The sequence below is a fragment of the Ambystoma mexicanum genome, chromosome 3q (genome assembly GCF_040938575.1).
Source record: "Ambystoma mexicanum isolate Mex_15411 chromosome 3q, UKY_AmexF1_1, whole genome shotgun sequence".
Lineage (NCBI taxonomy): Eukaryota > Metazoa > Chordata > Amphibia > Caudata > Ambystomatidae > Ambystoma > Ambystoma mexicanum.
Genome location: NC_090926.1, coordinates 1,045,042,047 through 1,045,062,300, shown reverse-complemented (window position 1 = coordinate 1,045,062,300; position 20,254 = coordinate 1,045,042,047). Strand labels below are relative to the sequence as shown.

The 20,254-nt window shown below is 47.2% G+C and overlaps 1 protein-coding gene across 1 annotated transcript in view; it reads right to left on the bottom strand.

Moving 5' to 3' along the window:
* The window catches only part of DNAH17 (dynein axonemal heavy chain 17), an 8,024,690-nt gene that overhangs the window by 6,420,807 nt on the left and 1,583,629 nt on the right, over positions 1 to 20,254 (bottom strand). The window contains exon 12 of the mRNA XM_069655242.1: positions 2,934 to 3,129. Within this exon, the coding sequence (XP_069511343.1) occupies positions 2,934 to 3,129 (196 nt within the window). The remainder of the gene's footprint in view (positions 1 to 2,933; positions 3,130 to 20,254) is intronic.

The following is a 20,254-nucleotide window of genomic DNA, read 5'->3' as shown; positions in this document are numbered from 1 at the left end:
GGGGCCAAAAAGAGGTAAGAAACACATGGGAACCCTGTGGAGTCGCCACTCTGGGTGACCTGGTGTGTGATCAAGGGATCTTAACATTCGCAGAGCTACATGAGACCTCAGGACTGCCAACTGGGCAGTTCCTACTCCACGCAGAAGTGGTAAGAATGCTCACGGACCGATGGGCAGAAGTCGAGAACCTAGAAACAGGACAGAAGGCCATAGAGAACATGCTGAATGCAGCTGAGGGAGGACACGAAACCTCGAGGCTCTACAAAACACTGTTCGACAGCACGACTTGGCAAGACCTTAAGAGCAAAGAGAAATGGGAACACGAGATGGGCCTGCAATTCAAGGATAAGGAATGGGAATCCATAACCCACTATCATAAAAAGGTATTCAGAAACACCTGATTGCAATTTATACAGTTCTACATCATAAATAAAGCATACCTCACACCTGAGGTCATCTCCAAGTTCAAGGGGGCGAGAACCAAAGAATGCCCAAAATACAGCGAACCCTGTTCGGGGATGACACACATGTTTTGGGGATGCCGGACAATACAATCCTTTTGGTCACAAAATGCTGCAAAGGTGGCTGAGGCAGACATCAACTTAGACGTACAGTCACCAAAGGCGTGCATTCTGGGCAGATATAAAAAAAGCAGGAAGAACAAACGTCTGAACAAGCTCAAGGACCTGATGTACATTCTAGCGAAGAGACGCATCGCTATGGGTTGGAAAAGCCCCAAAAACCCAAGCGCAACACTATAGTGGGAGGACCTCTGAAAATGGGCAACGGCAGAAGCTGGGGCATGGGAGAATGCGCTACGGGAACAGAAACTGGACACTAGTGAAGATCTACAACAATGGGTGGCGCTCACAGTGTCATTATTCAATCAAAGAGAGGAAGTTGCTTCCGCTGACAAAGCAGGCAGCCCATGATGGACATCTGGTGAAGGCTGAACTGAAGAAGAAAAAACTGTGGGCTCTGGAGGGCGGGAGGGGGGACACTCTAGATATCTCAAAAGGCGCATTGATGACACTAATTGTTATATTGTTAAAAATCCAATAAAATGTTTTTTAAAAAAAATACATCTTTACAAGAGTGTTCGATAGACAAGCAACTTGGAATGATTTCACGTGTCGGCATAACCTCTATATAGGGATCACAAACAGTGTCCCTTTTAATAGTATGCTGTTTTCCTGGGTAATAAAATGATCGGAAGTTAAACTGAGCTCTTTTATTTGGCAATACTGGACCAACTGCCAGAAAACGTTCTTATATTTGGCTTGTGCTGCCGTATTGAGGGACCGCCAGGCCTCTTGGGCATGTGCCTCCTTTTTCTTTAAAACAAATTGTTTATATGCTGCCTTTAGCCTGGCCAGCCTAGAGTTGTCTCTCCCCAAGGTCTTTTTTGCCTCACGTAGTATGTCATATTTGCCCAGTGTACATTCTAGATTATACTATCCTGCTTTGGTTTTTGTGGACCTTGAGTTTCTGGAACTTCCCCCCTGAGAAGTCACGTGGTAATTACTTCAACCAGTTTGTCATTGGTCTTGGGAGGATAGCTCAGGGGCAACGTGCTTGCCTTGGAAGCAAGATGACGTGAAGCAACACAGGTTTGAACCCTGGGTCAGTGCTTAGAAACGTATGGCTATTAAGCGCGTTTTAAATAACCAATTACAATAGAAGCTTACTGGATTTAGTGGATGGCTCTTAATTCAATATATATAATCTATAATCTATAAGGAAATTATTGTAATGTTGTCTATAAGTCAGCTGTGCTGGGTTGTCTCCTGGTAGCCTTCCATTACAGGCTCTTACCCCCAACGGAAACAAAAATGACGCCACCCTGTCGGTGTGATGGTACAAGTTGTGTGGGGGATAGCTGAAAGTGATGGAATATTGCACCATGGGATCTGAGTGTGCATACCTTGGGAAATGATACTTGGCCGTATAGTTGGAGGGGTAGGTGCCAATGGAATCCATGAGGAGGAGATTGTAGAGAACCGGTTAGAATGCCAGTGTGGATAGAACTCCAGTAGAAGTTATTTTAAACGTGGGCGGGAAGAGTTTAAAACTTGTCATCATTGACCGCTCCCTCACACAAAGGACTCCCTACTGACCGCACTGATGTAGGAGCCGCGGCCTGCCATCTCACTTCTGAGCGGGCTTCAGAATGTTCGGACTCTGGGGAGGTTAATTCCAAAATGGCTTCTAAGGGAGCATTGTCTTTGCTAGGAGCTTCAATGACTTTTGGAATGTCGATGGCACACTTTTGGTGACACACATGTAGAAGTGCTGAACAGGGAGCTCGGTCTTTTAAGATTGGCACTGTAAGTATGAGGAAAACAGACGAGATATCAGGACATGAAGAAAATCAATTTAATATTTGGTCACTGTACAGATCCTTTGATCAGTCCTATTTGTACTTTATAAATAAGGCTCCAGTTTTATGGTATTTATTTTTTGGACATTTCGATCTGTATTTATCCATATTTATTTTGTCATCATCTTATCTGTATTTATCCACATTTATTTTTTGCTGCATAAAAATAGAAGTCACAATGTGTACGTTTTTACAATGACTTAAATTAAAAATATATATTGGGAATTAATGTTGTAATAGGGGTTCTAATTTACAAAGGTTCTTGCACATAAAACCAGAACCAATTTGCATCGTAAAACATTGGATGTTCCTGTTAGTGCGACAGGCTTAATCCACATCTCATTTAAACAACTTCCCAATAGAATAAATTAGCAAGAATCCTGAATTTCTGTTTTTTTCTGCCTTTTATAAATAAATACTGACAGGGAACACGGTCTGTATTTAAATGTGAAAATCTGTAAAAGCAGAGAACTGACAGCCTTACTCATAAATACCAATATGCATAATCCTGTACATATTAATTTGCTAGTTGTTGGTAGTTCCTGTGACTCACCTCTTTATTAAAGTTAACGCTAATAAGATTAGTCTTTGGATCTCTCACAATAATAGGTTGCTGTAAATTAAAGCGGCTTTCTTCATCCACCCGGTCCTGCCATTTCGAGTAGGTAGTCTCACGGTACTTTTGCAGCAAAGCCATCATTTCCTCGTACTTGTTATAAACCAGTTTGGCTTCATCACCAGAGAGGACACTAATTAAAATTTCAGGAAGGAAAAGAAGCTTGTCTAAATGCCAAATTACTGTCAATTCATATTTTACAGTCTTCTATTAGGGAATTTTGTTTTTTGCGTGAACCATATAGTAGAAACATCTGTTAGTAAATAGATCAAAATTACCTACCTGGAGGTATATTTCTTTAGGTTTGTCATGTACTATACTTTTGTATGACTACTCCATTGGGAATTCATGCACGTTCAAATCGTACATATGAGCCCTACATTAAGGCTACATTAAATGTTAGGAGTGTCTGTTTTAACACAACTGCCTCAGGCCCTGGTGATCTCTTAACTTCACTGTAATCACCGCATGTCGATGGCGGCATTGGTTCACATGTAAATATATAAAATATGCCAATGCTAAAGAACTATACCTACAGGTAAAAAACTTAAATTTCTCCTGCATTGGATCTTGTATAAATTCACATGCATATTGAATATAAACAGCAGAAGGGAAAGTTACCAAATCTTACAAGGTGGAGCAAGTTGTTCACAGGGATGTGTACTGGGCCCACCACTAATTAATCTATTCACTAACTAGCTGTACAAACTGTTGTGTGATTGTGGGGCAGACACCGGAAAATTGGTGTTATCCCAATTCCTATACTGCACGTCACTGTATTACTTGCAAGCACTAGTACCCAGTGAGACTCTGAGGGTACCAAGCAACAAGTTGACGCAGCAGACAGGTAAGTTAGCAAGGGAGCGAGAGAGAGAAGGCAGAGGAGAAAGTGAAGGTCTTGAGCCACTTCCGGAAATTCAGCTCAAATCTGAGAGTGGCAGCCATTCCAGAGGAGAGAGATCTACCCCCCACTCTCAGCTTGGAGAAGCATCTGACCATGAGAGAGTTAGAGGTAGATGAGTGAAAGGCTTTAGAAGGAAGGTATTTAGGTAGAGAGAGTTAGATATAGTGTGGGGCAAGGTGCCAGAAAGACTTGTGGACGATGTTGACGGTCTTCAACTTGAATCTTTGCAGCCTCTGGGAGCCATTAGGGAGACTTCAGGGCTGGAGAGATGTGGTTTCTAGGCTTGAGGCCAAGGATAAATCTTGTAGTCCTGTTCTGGATTAGTTTGATTGATTGTTTATTTATTATGCGCTTATACACAATTGTTACAAAGCACAACCATGCATGGGAGGTGTGAGAAACTCATAATGACACAAATAAGACAGACACAAGTGGTCACAGTTCAAGAGTGTTTATTGAACAATGAAAGATGGTGTGCGGGATGGAAAAACACCTAATCTAAACCTAAATCTAAGACGGGACCGGTGTCGACCATCAAATGAAAAATAAGGCAGTCCTAGTCGTGTTGTGTCAAACGAAAATAGCCTATAATAAGAAAACATATTGCCAATTCCTTATGCTAAATAAAAAGGGTGTGGGGTTAAGTTTCAAGAAAGAAAGAATTGCTCTCAAATGTTAAGTCAAGAGGCAGTAGCCTGGGTCTCCCTTCCCCACATTTTGAGCACGGGGTAAAGTGGAGTTGGTGGAGCACAGTACAGTCTCAAGCTTCTCTACCACGAGACGACAGTTCCAATGGCCGTTCTCAGGACCGTCAATGGCTAAGTCTCGTTTCCTCAGAAAATCTCTTGCCTCCGGGGCCTGATGTATTCAAACAAAAAAATCAAAAGTTCCTTTAACAAATGAAAGTTTGTTTCCAAAGTTCAATATGGGTGATGGTTTCACCATCGGGTCCCCCTCTTCTGGGCTGACCCCTTCTCAATAGTATTTCTTTGCAATAGTTCAGATAGGGTGACGGTTACACCCCCGGGTCTGCCTCTTCTGGGCTGACCCTTTCTCCATAGTATTTCTTTTGCGTCTCTTATTCTTTTCTCATCAAACTTTTGGTGATAGCTTAACTCCTGGTATCTCTCTCGTTCGGGCTCAGACCTCTCTTGACTGTCAGCGTTGAGTTTAGCTTCACCCCGGAGTTCCCTCGTCCGGGCTCAGACCCTTCTTAGTGTTTTCCACTAGTTTCAAATATTGGTGAAACCACGTCCCATTTCCTTATTTACTATATGGGATTCACTTCTCTTACTTTCATGCCAATTCACGAACCAAATTCTTTTGAATGTACAGTGCTTTTGCTCGACCTCACGTATGACCACTTGCATTACTTTGGCGACCTTCCTATGGCCTTCTGGTTTCAGTTGTTTCTCAATATGGGGCTCGACCAGAGTCTCTTGAATTGACACCCACGTGATATCAATTTCTCTCTGCTGCTGATCTTCCCTTCACACTTTTTACAGTTCACTTAGAGTTCATGGGCTTTGTTCAAAATTGCCACTTTGATATTCTCACTCAAGACCTCCCGGCGTTTATGGATTCTCCCCTCCACTCACCGACTGTGTTTAATCTCTTGGCGTTCTGCTTCTTTGGAGTCAAGGCTAGTACCATGGGACGTGAGCCTCCTCTGCTCCGCCTTATCAGCACTGGCTGGCCCTGCATACAATTGACATCTGCAGCATGACACTGGGGATATTGTCCGCGGTCTTAGATTATTCTCGAGTCTGGGACGAAAAGGGCAAGTTCCCTTCTCTTCTTGCTGCCCTCTCGATTCCCACCTCCTTTCACCTTTGTTTGAACTGCCGCATTGTAGCCGTCTCATCCTGCCGTCTGCTGTACTAGCCTCGTACTGTGCTCTCCTGCTCCATCTTTTATCCCTGTGGGGAAGGGAAAGGGCTGTCAGGTGCGAGCAATTATAATCAATTGCCTTACTCTGCCTGACCTTTATGTAAACAGTTCTAGGGTTGTGTCAGGGAAAAGTGTGTGTGCCAGAAAAAGAAGGTGGTAGAATTGTTTTACCGGATGGGAAGGGAAAGAGGTATTACATGGCACGAGAACCCTCATGTTAAAGTTGTTGGGGTACTCGGAAGAGTGGATGACTTTTGATTGGGAATTCAGAGAATGACAATCAGAGTAATGGGGTTGATGAAACACACGGGCATGACTGGAATTGTGTTTTGTTAGGATAAACCTGCTGTTAGAAAAATAATAATTGGGAGGATGTAGAGAAGAATGGTTGAGAGTGGTAGGATAGAAAGGAGAGGGAAAGACAGGCTTCTGGGAGATGTGGTTTTCCGGTTTAACAGGGCTTGCGCCTCTAGATGATTTATCTGATGGAGGGGGGGTTGGCGGATTTAGGTACGGGAGATTTCATGGGAGACAGGGGGCCAGATGTAACACAGCCCATAAAAATCTCAGGGATTTCACCCTTCTGGTCTGTTTCCCCTTTAACATACTGCAGCATACCTTGGGTATTCCCCTTAGCATAACCCGGGGTTACCCTACCCAGGTGATCCACCCGCACTAGTCCCCCCCCAGGAACTGGATCCCAACAACGATGGCCGTGTCCTGGCCACCTGAATAAGGGATTCCCTAGGTCATACTCAGAGAACATCCTCAGGTTTCTCACAGAGGGGAAGCCATAAGGAAGACAAGACAAACAATTTTACTAGGCATTGTGCATTCAGATCATGCAGTTGCACAGAACAGGACATGGGTGGGGGGGGGGCAATAGGGACCAAGTGCGCCCAGTCCCGTCAGAACATGGGTTAAGTGCAGAGAGCTACTACTCTCATGGGTCGTAACCTAAGTGCAGTAGTGCTGCGGCAAGTGCAAGGCCCGGGGGGTAAATGCAGGAGACTGCCGAGGAAAGCTTGAGACCTGTGAGGCTCTGAAGGTACACCAGGCAGCCAGTCAGCGAAACTGAGCATAAATAGAGGAGAGAGAGCAACACAGCAGAAAGAAGTGATTAGCACGGGACAGGGAGAGAGAAGGAGGAGACAAAGAGGAAAGTCTTGAGGGGTTTCCGGAACATAAGGAGATCTGGCTCAAGACGGAGAGAGGCATGCTGTCCAGAGGGAGGCACCTGCATTGGATCAAATTCCCCCCCGCCCCCCAAGTCTCTGCTTGGAGAAGTGGCTCACTTGCAGAGAGTTGGAGGAAGACGAGCGGAGGGCTCAGGATGGAGTGTATTTAGAAAGAGAGCGCTGCAGATAGAGTGGCCCCGCCCCGGGCCCCAGAAAGCCTTGTGGACAATGCAAAGGGTCTTCAACTTAATCCTTGCAGCCACAGGGAGCCAGTGAAAGGATTCCAGCACGGGAGAGATGTAGTCCCTGGGCTTGAGGAGAAGGATATTTCTTGTGGTTCGGTTCTGGATGAGTTGAAGAGGACAGAGGGTAGAAGAGGGAAGGTTGAGAAAGAGGCTGTTGCAGTAGTCCAGCCTAGGGAAGAGCAGGGCTCTGGAGACAGTGAGCCTCTGTGGGAAAGTGTGAAAAGGTAGAATACCTCTGAGAAAGTGTAGTTGGTAGTGGGACTTTTTAGAGATGTCCGCGATGTGAGGCAAGAAGGAGAGAGTGGAGTCGAAGATGACACCCCCCCCAGATTTTTAGCCTCGTTGATAGGTGTAGGCACAGGGCCAAGGGAGGCTGCCAGAGAGAAAGAGGGAAGGCGGGAGCACAGGTCCCGATGAGGACAATTTTTGTCTTACTGGCATTGAGGCAGAGGTCGTTTGCAGCACACCACGACTGAATTGCGGACAGTCAGGTATGAGTGAGGAACAGGAAGAGGCCGAGGGTAGCCTGAAGGAAAACAGAGAAGAGTAGAGGTAGGCAGATTGAGAAAGAGCTGCTGCAGAAGTCCAGCCTGGAGAGAACAAGGGCTCCGGAGACAGTGAGCTTCTGGGGGAAGGTGAGAAAAGGTAGAATCCCCTGAAGAGTTGCATCTGGAAGTGGGCCTTCTTTTCTACGCCCGAGATGTGAGGAGAGAAGGCGAGGGTGGAGGAGTCGAAGATCACACCAAGGTTTTTTGCCTCGTAGGAAGGTGAGGTTACAGGGTACAAGGAGGGCGACAAGAGTGAGAGAGCGAAAGCAGGGGTATGTCATGTCTCATAGGCACATATGGTCCATTTGACGTAGATGGAAGCACATTGCATTACTATTCTGCGGTTCCCCCAAGATGGCGCAGCGTAGTGTATGCAGCATTGCAGGCATTCCTGATGATCCTACAATAGTGGCTCTGCCCCCGGCGTCTGATGGTGTTTATCTGATTGCTCAGCCAGAGCAGCATTGAATTGCTACTCCTTTCCTGGCTACGCTCTGTAAGTTTGTGTTACTGTTCGCTTCCTATTGAGATTCCTTCTAAAGCATAATTGTAATTCTTTCCGCTTTCATATCTTTTCCTTGACAAGTCCTTTTGCCTTCCGCGGCTCTCCCGCTCTCAGTTTCGGACCCGATTGCATTTCACATTCACTGGAGATATCTCATCAGCCGGTACGTCACCTTGCAAGCTTTGCCCCCCCCCCAGTCCTCATATTTCAGTCTCACAAACTCTTGTCATTCTAACACTTCCTCTCTCATCCAGAAGCATACCGCCTTTCTCTCACTCACATCCGGGGCAATGGAGCGGGATCCCAGCAGACACTGAAGATCGCCGCCTCCCCCTGTCATCCACTGTAGCGGCGTCGCTTTTGCTCGTGCAGGGTAACACACTGGGTAGGTTTAGATTCCGAATTCTGCCTCAATTTTCCTGCTCTTTGACACCCTCTTACGAATACATTTGCATTCTCACCCACTCTTTGCTGCAAGAAGCCATCCTCACGGAACAATCTACTTGCTTTCATGGAGTTTCATTCACCCAGTAGTCTCAGGCTTTCTCTCCTATGACACCATACAGGGGGTCATCCTTACTTTCGTATTTCCTTATTACCAATTGCTCACAGCCTAAATATCTACTAACGCTCCTCTATATACTTCCAGTGCCTTTAAGACATACAAGTCCAGTACTTCACTACGAGAAGTCCGCCCTGGAATCCAGCACATAAGCGAGCACTGATCCAGCAAGAACAGGAAGCAGGGTTTTCTTCCCCAGAGGGTTTCCCTGGAAGCCATATTCTGCCCTGGCTCTTCTCCCTCAGGGAAGAATAGGATAACTAGGTAGATTCTCCACTCAACCAGACTGCTGCCTCTAATTCAGGTTGGTGCCCTTTGCATTTATGATATGTCTGGTATCAAGGCTGCTAGTTTCTCACAGGGTCTCAATGAGAAGGATCTCAGTCTTACTGGCATTAAAGCAGAGATCATTGGAGGCGCATCAATCCTGAATCGCGGATACAGTCAGGAATGAGCGAGTAAGGAGAGGAGGCTGAGGGAAGCCTGAAAGAAAGTTTAGTGTCATCTGCATAACACTGAAAGTTAGCAGAGAAGGTGGACATCAGGTGGGACAAAGGGGCCAGATAGACATTGAGAAGCCAGGGTGAGAGGATAGAGCCCTGGGGGACGCCACATGTGGAGAGAGAGTTGGTTGAGAGAAAGGACCCAAATTGGACCTGGGTGAGTCAGTCCAGAAGGAAGGAGGTCAGCCATGCCAGGGCCTCATACATGATGTCCAGGTTCTTGCTGAGTCGATTGATCAGGGTAGCTTGATTGATCGTATCAAATGCAGAACAAAGGTCCAGGAGGATGAGGACAGAGGGAGAGCTGGAATCAAGATTAGAGAGCAAATCTTCACGGGTGTTCAGGACAGCAGTTTCCGTGCCTCTGGCTGCTCTGAAGCCAGACTGATGTTCATGGAGATGACCAACAGATTCAGTGTGGAGAGTAAGCTGGGAGAGGCCAGATGTTACAGGAGTTTTCTGGACAGGTTGGATTGGCAGAAGGCTTTTTTATGAGGGTAAAGATCCAGAGGCAAAAGAGTGATTACAGAAATCGCCAGGGCTGGAGCCGGGTTGGAAATGTGGTCCTTAATAGTTTTGGAGGAGCAGGGGAGCACCTGTTTGGACAACACTTTCATAGATCGGACTTGTCTAGAAACATCGTTGGGTGTTGTCAGAGAGAAGGAAGAGAAAGGAAGGAGAGAGGGAGAGGGGGGACAAAGTTGGCATGAGAGAGGTTGAAGGAGACAGATAGGAAGAGGAAAGCAAGGACAGGATTGTCCTCAGTTTTAGTGGTGAAATGAGAAGCCAAAGCCGTACAGAGGGCCTGGGAGGGAACCAGAGAGGTGAAGACTGCAGTAGGATTGGCCAGCTCCTTGCAGATGTTAAAGAGTTTGGGCCTCATCACGAGTTGGGCAGTAACGCCAGTGCTAAAAGCACTGGCGTTATTAACCCTACCACCAAACCCACCAGTGCTATTAGCGCTAGACCACAGGTTTGGCAAAACGGGTATTGCTCATTCCCCATTGAGCCCATTCGGTGCGCTTTTACGGCCGGTGGATTTCCCGCCGGCAGTAAACGTGCCGAAAATCAGCAAAATCTCGGCGGATTTCCCCTCAGCTCAGAGCTGGGGGGAAATCAGCCGAAGCCGTGATTTGGCGGACCCTTAAATCTGGCGGTAACAGTGCTACCGCTGGATTTAAGGGCTACCACCAAACTCGTGATGAGGCCCTTTGGCCGTGTTGTTAGAGGCCGAAGAGACACAGGTTTGAATATGAACCCTCTCATTGGAGAAGACAGAGAGTCTGTAATGTCTTTGGAGCAGGCAACAGGCCAGTTTGTCAGAGGATGCGCCCAAAGCCCTCCAATTCCTCTCAGCTAACTTGCACTTCCGTTTCAAGGCGGCAAGGTCGGAGTCATACCAAGAGTTGCACTTGGAGTTAGGCTTCAGATGGATTCTCATGACAGGGGCAAGGATGTTCAAGGTGTTGGAGATAGAAAGATGCAGGTTAGAGGGGGCTGTGTCACGGTGGGAGTTAGCCGCAGGAGTAGGAGGAGCAGAGAAAGTTGAGGCAGGGGCGGCCACTGACACTCGCTTCATGGGCCAAATGACCGAGAAGGAGGGTGGCAGTACTGGGTAGGGCTTTGCCTGGGGGAGAAGAAGTTTCAGGTGGGACGAGAGCAGAAAGTGGTCAGTTCAAGAGAGTAGGGTGGTAAGAGGGTTAGAGAGGGAGATGTCTGAGAAGATGAGAACATCCAAGGTGTGTCCCGCAGAATGTGTTGGACAAGACGGTAGAACAGAAAGGCAGAGAGAGTCGCAAAGCTTGCGGAAGAGCCTGGAGGAGGGATTAGAAGCGTCCAGGTGGATGTTGAGGTCTCGGAGGAGGAGAAGTTGAGAGGTAGAGGCAAGGAGAGAAGAGGAGAGGTCAGCCCATTCGGAGAGGTAGAGGGTGACCTGGCTAGGTGGCCTGTAGATGGTCGCCACAGTCAGAGAGAGGCCAGGAGAGATAGAGAGCCTGCCGACCAGCCATTAGAAGGATGAATAGGCATGCGTAGGAATGACAGAAGCAGGGACCCACTCCGGAAAGATCAGAGCCACTCCATCTCCGGGCCAGTTGGTTCTGGGCTCTGAGAGGATCTTGCAGCCCTCAAGGGAGGAGAGTGTCAAAACTCGTGACAGAGCTAACCGTGAACCATGTCTCGGTGAGAGTGAGGACATCCAGTTCAAGGTCTTTGAGGAGGTAGCATATGTTAGAGGAGTGGTTGACAGCAGTGCAAGAGTTGAGAGTAGTGATGGGGAGCAGGTTGCCACATTTCACAGACTTCCGGGGTGGGGTACAAGAGTGGGGTACACCCAGCAGAAACGGCAGAGGGGCCTGAAAGTGGGAAGAGGCAGTAGACAGAGGTGGCATAGTGGTTAGAGAGGAAGAAGAGGGGCTGACAGAGAGGAGGCAGAGGGGGCGGATAGAGGTGGCAGAGTGTTAGGGAGAATTCTCTGTTAAGGCTAATTTCCCAAACCTAGTGAGTCCCCCAGCAGCTTTGCTGGATTTTTGGGGTTTATTTTTTTCTCCTGCTAAGAGTGAGACTCTTTTTTCTCCCACTCTTAGACATGATTTGAGGTGTTCCTTTAACTTTATATGTGCTCTATGGGCTATGGGGTCCTTTACCCCATAGGGTTTCATGTGTTTTTGGTATGTGGGTTACACAGCACCCTCCGTGCAGTAACCCAGGGGTGTCGTAGCGACCCCCAAACATAGACTCCATACCCTGGGACTGAATACTGTCTCCCAGGGCATGTAAAGTCACCATTGGCTTTACTAGTCTTAAACTGTGAACAGAACCAGTACAAACCATCATATTGTGGACGTACTGGTCGGGGCAATTCGATTGCCCTGGGGTCTGTTGTTCGAGGGGGCACTGTCCAGTCCCCCCGACCGAGTTTTGGCTGGTGGCAGTGGATACTACTTTTTATATTCGACCGTGAATATATTCCTATGGGATTTTCCCATTGTTCGAGGCTACCATTTTTTAATATAGCCTCGAACATACCGCCGGTTTATTAAATTAATATAAATTCACTGCTTGGTATTTTTTGCCGAAACTCGGTTCCAAAGTGGCGTTTGTGTTCGCTTCTGTGACTCCAACACAAGTCGAGCCCTTTGTTCCACTTTTTGGCTGGCTTCTCCACAGAAGCCTCCAAAAGTGGTGCCACTCCGTCTGGGTACCACAGGGCGTGTGGGAGGGGGTTTAGGCACCCTGGACTGAGTTGCCTCGGCAACTCAAGTCGCACTCTGGTGTGATTGGCCCAGTGGTGAGCCGCCCGGCTTCAGACGTCACCACAGAACCAAAGAATCCGAAGAGGGAGAAGCTGAGCCGACCTGCAACGACGACACCACTGGTGGAGCCCTGCTGAACCGTCTCACCACTTTTCCAGACGACAGAGGAGATCTTCAATCCGAAGAGTCTTCTTGCTTTGACTGGTGGGGATAACCAGTTTGCCCGCCTTTTTGCTTTCCCGGATCATCTCGTGGCCGCCTTGCCTGTGCCAAGCACCCCGGCAACCGGGATACCACGTTTACTCCACTACCATGAATAAAAGGGTAGTACCTTTTAACCGGAGAACTCCGCGGCTAGTTTCTTCCCTGGCAGCGCAACGACCTTCAGCCTTCCTCCACGTCGAGATCATCTCTTCCTCTGGACGACGCCGTGACTTGCACCCGCTGCCAGGAACAACTGCCCTCACTGGAGGATCCTCTCCACTTTAAAGGTACGGTGTCTGCCTGGCCTCCCTCGCAACGGTCTGTGTGGGGTGACCCTGAAAGCCTCAACTTACCACTTGGGTTGCCCCTAGGCTGGCTAACTGAACTTTTCTAAACTGAACTGATTCCTTTCTGAACTCTCTGCAAGACTCTCCAAGCCTTTTAAACTGTGTGATCTTCGGTGCATTGGTGTTCTACTCTCTCCAAGAGGGAGCCTGGCCTCTGAACGTTTTGCTCACAAGTAGACTTTGACTTTCCTGCCTTGCTAAGTGCTTCTGAAGGATTGTGTTGTGTGCTGTTCCTAATTTCTGCCTTTTCCCTCCCTTTTTAAAAAAAAACTTGTTGCAGTGCCATCTTTAGTTTAGCGCTCACCTCTGTTTGGAAATAAGTGGTGTTAACTTGACTTGTCTAATAAGGAATAAGGGGTGTACACATGATAATAGTGATTGTGTTTTTGAACTTACTTATAATAATAGTGCTAGAGTGTTTCTAAGTGTGTGTTTAAATAAATAATTATATACTTGATACCACAGCTCTGGTCAGTGTTTGCCTGTGCTACTGTATTTTGGTACCTATCTTGTATACTCTATATACTGTCTAACTCTTCTTGAGAGAAGTCTGGCTGCTCAGCCACAGCTACCAGGTAAATCTGGGTGGGACAGACCGCTACCAATTGGGTTTACTGCCAACACCTGTAGTCTTAAGCCTTTTGCAGTGCCCCCTAAGGGAACTGCACAGGTTTCTGCCTAACACAGAGAAACCAGAGAGGTGGTGGAAGGAGTAGCAGGAGAAGGGAGGAAGTTGAGAAGACGCGGGAGACACCTATCAAGAAGGAGGAGATTGGACTGAGAGCCCTGGACGATGACAGTATCATTTAGATAGACATTTATGATGGCTTTGGAGGAATGGAAGTAGGTCAATTGGACCTCTCATTGGGTGCCACCATTAATGGGAGAGGAGGAGAAACAACAGAGAACAGAGACCATATGAGGGGTCCATAGGTCTGGAGAGGGAATGACAAAGAGGATGTCAGTGAGAGCCTGTCTGGAATAAGCGCTGGTTTAGGGGTCAGCGATAGGCATGTCCAGGTTGGAGACCAGGACATCCCTCTTGAACTTTTAACTTTCAGACTTAGTGAGAGGGATAGGATAGAAGGTAGAGTTGCAGTTGGAGTAGATGTGAGAAATCAAGAGCACCATAGAGGGTGCGAGGAGGAAAGTTGCTTGCCTTTATGGTCAGATGGGCCTGTTCAGAGCCTGCAATACATAACCTAGGTGTTCAACATGTTCTTTCCATGTAGGGCCGAACACTGCAATGACATCCAAGTATGCCATGCAGAAGTCCTCCATCCCATTCAGAACTTGATTGACCATCCTCTGAAATGTAGCAGGTGCATTCTTTAATCCAAAAGGCATTACCTTGAATTGGTAGAGGCCAGCTGGGGTGGAGAATGCAGCGTTCTCCTTGGCATGGTCTGTCAGGACTATTTGCCAATAGCCTGACGTTAGGTCAAATGTGCTGAGGTACTTGGCTGCACCAAGTTTGTCCACCAGCTCATCTGTCCTAGGCAAAGGATGGGCATCAGTCGTGGTGACTGCATTTAGAGCTCTATAGTCCATGCAGAATCTCAACTCCTTGGATCCTGCCTTTGGTACAAGCACAACTGGGCTAGACCATGGCTAGTAGAGGGTTCTATTACCCCGAGTTCAAGCATCTTGTTGACCTCATTCCTTATATGGGATCTGACATTGTCTGACATTCTATACCCGCTGCTTTTGACAGGAAAACAGTCACCAGTGTGTATGTCATGCTGGCCCCAAGGGGTCAAGCTTGGTGAAAGTGAGAACAGGGAGGCAAACTGATTTAACAGTAACTTGCACTCATCCTGCTGGTCAGATGTGAGACTGGAAGAGAGATTAATTCCTTCCACTTGCTCATCTAAAGGTCAGCCTCTGAGGAGGTCAGGCAGAGGTTCACTCTCCTCCTCCTCCTGAGCCGAAGCTAGAAGCAAAGCTCCTATGTCAGGTCTAGAGATATAAGCCTTTAAACGGTTGGTGTGAAAGACTTTGGGAGCCTCCTTAGGATTGCCCAAGTCCACCAGATAGTTCACCTCTCCAAGTTTACCCACAACCTTGAAGGGTCCTATCCATTTGTGCTGCAAGGCCCTCTGCCTTGTGGGGACCATTACAAGAACAAGCTGGTCTTGAGTAAACTCAACCATGTTAGCCTTCTGGTCATGCCAATGTTTGACCAGAGCTTGACCAGCCCTCAAGTTATCACTTGCCTCTGCCATCATGTATAACATTCTCCTCCGGAGACCTATCTCCTAGTCAGTCACTCTGACTGGCTTGGGGGAAGGAGCACTCTCCAACCCCTCCTTAATCAGGGCCATTGGACCTCTGACTGGATAGCCATAGAGAAGTTCGAAGGGACTGAATCCTATTCCCTCCTGAGGGACTTCTCTATATGCAAAGAGAAGGCATGGCAGTAGAACGTCCAACTTTCTTCTAATGGGTTCTTCTAAAGCACCTATTATGCTCTTCATAGTTCTGGTAAACCTCTCTACAGCCCATTGGTTTGGGGGTGGTAGGCAGTTGAGAACTTGTAGGTGACTCCACAGGTTTTCCACATGGTTTGCATGTAGTGGGACATAAAATTTGATCCCCTGTCAGATATCACCTCCAAGTACCAAGTAGGGCCTTAGCCACAGCCGGAGCCGTAACAGTCCTCATAGGTATGGTTTCAGGAAATCTAGTGGCTTGGTCCACTATAAACAGGATAAACCTGTTGCCTGAAGTTGTGGGAGGGTCAAGAGGACCAACAATGTCAATCCCAACCCTCTCAAAAGGAATTCCCACCATTGGGAGAGGCGCTAAGGGTGCCACATTCTTGGATCCACTCTTGCCAGAGGTTTGGCAAGTGTGGCAGCTTCTGCAGAATTTGTCTACTTCTGTACCCATCTTAGGCCAGTAGAAGTGCAGAGATAGCCTTTCTTTGGTCTTCTTAAAATTTAAGTGACCAGCCAAAGGTACCTCATGGGCTAACTGCAGAAACTGGAGTCGGTTCACTAGAGGTACTACAAGTCTTTTGTAGTCTCCAGGGATTGACTCAGTTGGTTCACTGTAGAAGAGGCCATCTTCCCAGTGCAACCTATACTTCCCAGGCTCAGTCCCATTGATCTTAGAAGCTGCCTGTTGGCGAAGACCTTCCAAGGCAGGACACTCTCTTTGTCCCTTACTGAAATCTTCTCTGTTGGGTCCACCTTCTGCCAGTAAAGACTGCAGCTCAGGATGGTCAACGGGGTCAAGATCTCCCAAGGTAGGATCCCCTTCTAGATCTGATTCCTCAGTATCTCGTTTGACCATACAGGGTTGAACCCCACACTCAGCCTCAGCTGGTGTGGGAGTCACAGGTGTGACTTTGGACAGTCTCTGAGATGTCCTTCTGGGCACAGGAGTGCTTGCTGGTTTCTTGCTGGCAGACTTAGGTTTCCTCTTTGCCTTTTCTTGTCCTGCAATTGCAGTAAGTCCTGTGAACTTGGGGTGATAGCTTCCTCTATCATGTCCCAAGGAGAGCCTCTTAAGGTTCTCTCCCTTGCAGACCTTGTGAGCTCCTGCCTCCTTCTGCTGGGGAGCCTGGGGTTGCTAGACACAACTCCAAGAGTTTTAAGGTCATTACCCAACAGGAGCCTCCCAGGTACGTTATTTTGCGCACTTACAGGTATTCTGACAGTCATGTCATTACACTGGAGGAGGGCAGGTAACTGGGGAACCATTTGCACAGGGCTTACAGCTAACAAGGTTAGGTGTTTGGGTGCCTTAGCAACATCCTCCACTTTAAAAAAAACATTCATCAACCACAGTTATGCTGGCTCCAGTGTCTCTGGTGGCAGGGGTCTCCTGACCATTCACAAGAACACTATCTTTATAATACTCTTTAGTATTATCTGGGATTGAGTTATAGACATCTAAGTTATGTTGTTCCCAAAGACCCAAGGACACTAAAGAAACACTAGCTGAGATTCTCATGGGCTCATCAGCTAGTAGCTGAAAGTTTCCACTGGTCATAGGTACTTCATCCACCTGGGAGAAGGCTATGGAGACAGTGTTGATCCAGGAAGGTTTACCCTTACACTTGGGATCTCGTTTCACATGGCCAGGCAACCCACACACAAAGCATTTTCCAAATGCACTCTGGAATGGGGGTTTGCCCTGGCCTCCATCTGGTGTGGAACCAGGTGGTACACTAGCCTGATTCAGTTTACCTTGTGTCTTACCCTGGTTATGTTTGGGGTCCTCTTCTGGATTGGAATTATGGGAATTCTCTTTGTTTTCTTTCTTTGGCTGTTTCCCCTCATCCTTCTTCTGAGTAGCCCCAGAATCCTTGTGAGTGGCCCTGTTGGCAATCCACAAGTCAGCAGTTTTAGCTAGCTTCTTAGGATCTATCTCATTCGAATCAGCCAAGTGCTGTTTAAGCTCAGGAGAGCAGACATCAAAAATAGAATCCAAAATGACAAGATTCCTCAAACCTTCATAAGTGTTCACTTTGTAACCTTTAACCCAACCATCTAAGTTTTTCAAACATTCACATACCCAGGAAGCACAAACGGTGCCATCATGCTTTTTGAGGGTTCTAAAGCTATTAAGATACTGGGAAGGGGTCTTCCCAAACTTAGCTATTAATGCTTGTTTCACACACTCATAATCCAGTTTATCCCCCTCCCCCAACTCCATTACAGCATCACCTGCAACAGGGGGGAGCCTAGAGAAACGCCAAGGAATCAACTGATTCCCTGAGATACCTTGAATCCCATGATTGTACTCAAACATTGCTAACCAATCCAAAATATAAAGTTTAGTCTCATACATACCAATCATTTCCTTTGGCATACGGGGTCTCTTAGGGCCGGAAGACCTAGAGGACTCTGGGAGACAAGCATATTCTAGAGACAATTTCTTCATTTGTAGTTCATGGTTCAGCTCCATTTCTCTGAGCCTTAACTCTTGATGTTTCATGGCAGTTTGTGCATCAATACGTTTCACTTCCAATTCAAGTCTCATTTTCTCAAGTGCAATAAACTCAGGAGTAAGTGTAGGAACTGTGGGGGTCCCTGTGGACAGAGGTTGTGCATTCTGAGCAGGCAAGGGAGTTGCAGGGTTTCCTAGCAAGGACTCATCTACTTCTTCACAATTAACACTCTCAGAATCAGAAACATCAAAATCCACATTTGCTGGAGTGGTAGGTCCTTCTGACCCACTCTCCAGGTTTTTTCCCATTAACTTTGCAACCAGTTCAGATTTCTTTCCTTTACCAGAGATATTCTTATCCCTACACATGGTTCCCAGAACCTCAGCAGTATAGAGTAAAAGACTATCTACAGTGTAGCTTTCATTATTTGACATGATTTCTTAGTTAAATAGAATTAGTGGTGTTAGCCTTGTGGTTAGTTGAACCCAAGCAATAGCAGCACTCTAAGTGTAATCACTCTACTTCCAAATCCTCACCGCTGTACGCCAGTGTTAGGCAGAATCCTGTGCAGTGCCCTTGGGGAGCACTACACACAATTAAGACTACAGGTGGCAATACAAATTTACCTTCGGTACAAGCCTGTACTACTATGTCAGAGTGGTAGCAGCCAGGCTTATCTCAAGAGTATATGAGCAGTAGCAGAGATTACACAAAGGGACCACATTACTGTGACTCAAGCAAACACTGACTCAAGGTTTCAGGTACAAAAATTTAAGTACATTTATTTTTAAACCATTCGTTATAAACACAACACTTCTATGAAACGTAAATAAAAACCACTGTTAGGCAGAATCCTGTGCAGTTCCCTTAGGGACCACTGCAAAAGGCTTAAGACTACAGGTGTTGGCAGTAAACCCAATTGGTAGCAGTCTGTACCACCCAGATTTACCTGGTAGCTGTGGCTGAGCAGCCAGACTTCTCTCAAGAAGAGTTAGACAGTATATAGAGTATACAAGATAGGTACCAAAATACAGTAGCACAAGCAAACACTGACCAGAGCTGTGGTATCAAGTATATAATTATTTATTTACACACACACTTAGAATCACTCTAGCACTATTATTATAAGTAAGTTCAAAAACACAATCACTATTATCACATGTACACCCCTTATTCCTTATTAGCCAAGTCTTAGTTAACACCACTTACTTCCAGACAGAGGTGAGCGCTTAACTAAAGATGGCACTCCAATAAGTTTTTTTAAAAAAGGGAGGGAAAAGGCAGAAATTAGGAACAGCACACAACACAATCCTTCAGAAGCACTTAGCAAGGCAGGAAAGTCAAAGTCTACTTGTGAGCAAAAGGTTCAGAGGGCACGCTCCCTCTTGGAGAGAGTAGAACACTAATGCGCCCAAGATCACACAGTTTAAAAGGCTTGGAGAGTCTTGCAGAGAGTTCAGAAAGGAATCAGTTCAGTTTAGAAAAGTTCAGTTAGCCAGCCTAGGGCCAACCCAAGTGGTAGGTTGAGGCTTTCAGAGTCACCCCACACAGACAGTTGCGAGGGAGGCCAGGCGAACACCGTACCTTTAAAGTGGAGAGGATCCTCCAGCGGGGACAGTTTTCCTGGCAGTGGGTGCAAGTTGCGGCATCGTCCAGAGGAAGAGATGATCTCGACGTGGAGGAAGGCTGAAGGTCGTTGCACTGCTAGGGAAGAAACCAGCCGCGGAGTTCTCCGGTTAAAAGGTACTACCCTTTTATTCAAAGTAGTGGAGAAAACGTGGTATCCCGGTTGCCGGGGTGCTTGGCACAGGCAAGGCGGCCACGAGATGATCCGGGAAGGCGAAAAGGCGGGCAAACTGGTTATCCCCACCAGTCAAAGGAAGAAGACTCTTCGGATTGAAGATCTCCTCTGTCATCTGGAAAAGTGGTGAGACGGTTCAGCAGGGCTCCACCGGTGGTGTCGTTGTTGCAGGTCGGCTCAGCTTCTCCCTCTTCGGATTCTTTGGTCCTGTGGCGACGTCTGAAGTCCCAGTCCCCAAAGCCCTGCTTTTATGCAGAAAACCCCCATTCATCAGTCCTAGCTGTCACTCAAACATGCTAAGTGGTGAGCCGGGCGGCTCACCACTGGGCCAATCACACCAGAGTGCGACTTGAGTTGCGAGGCAACTCAGTCCAGGGTGCCTAAACCCCCTCCCACAGCCCCTCTGGTACCCAGACA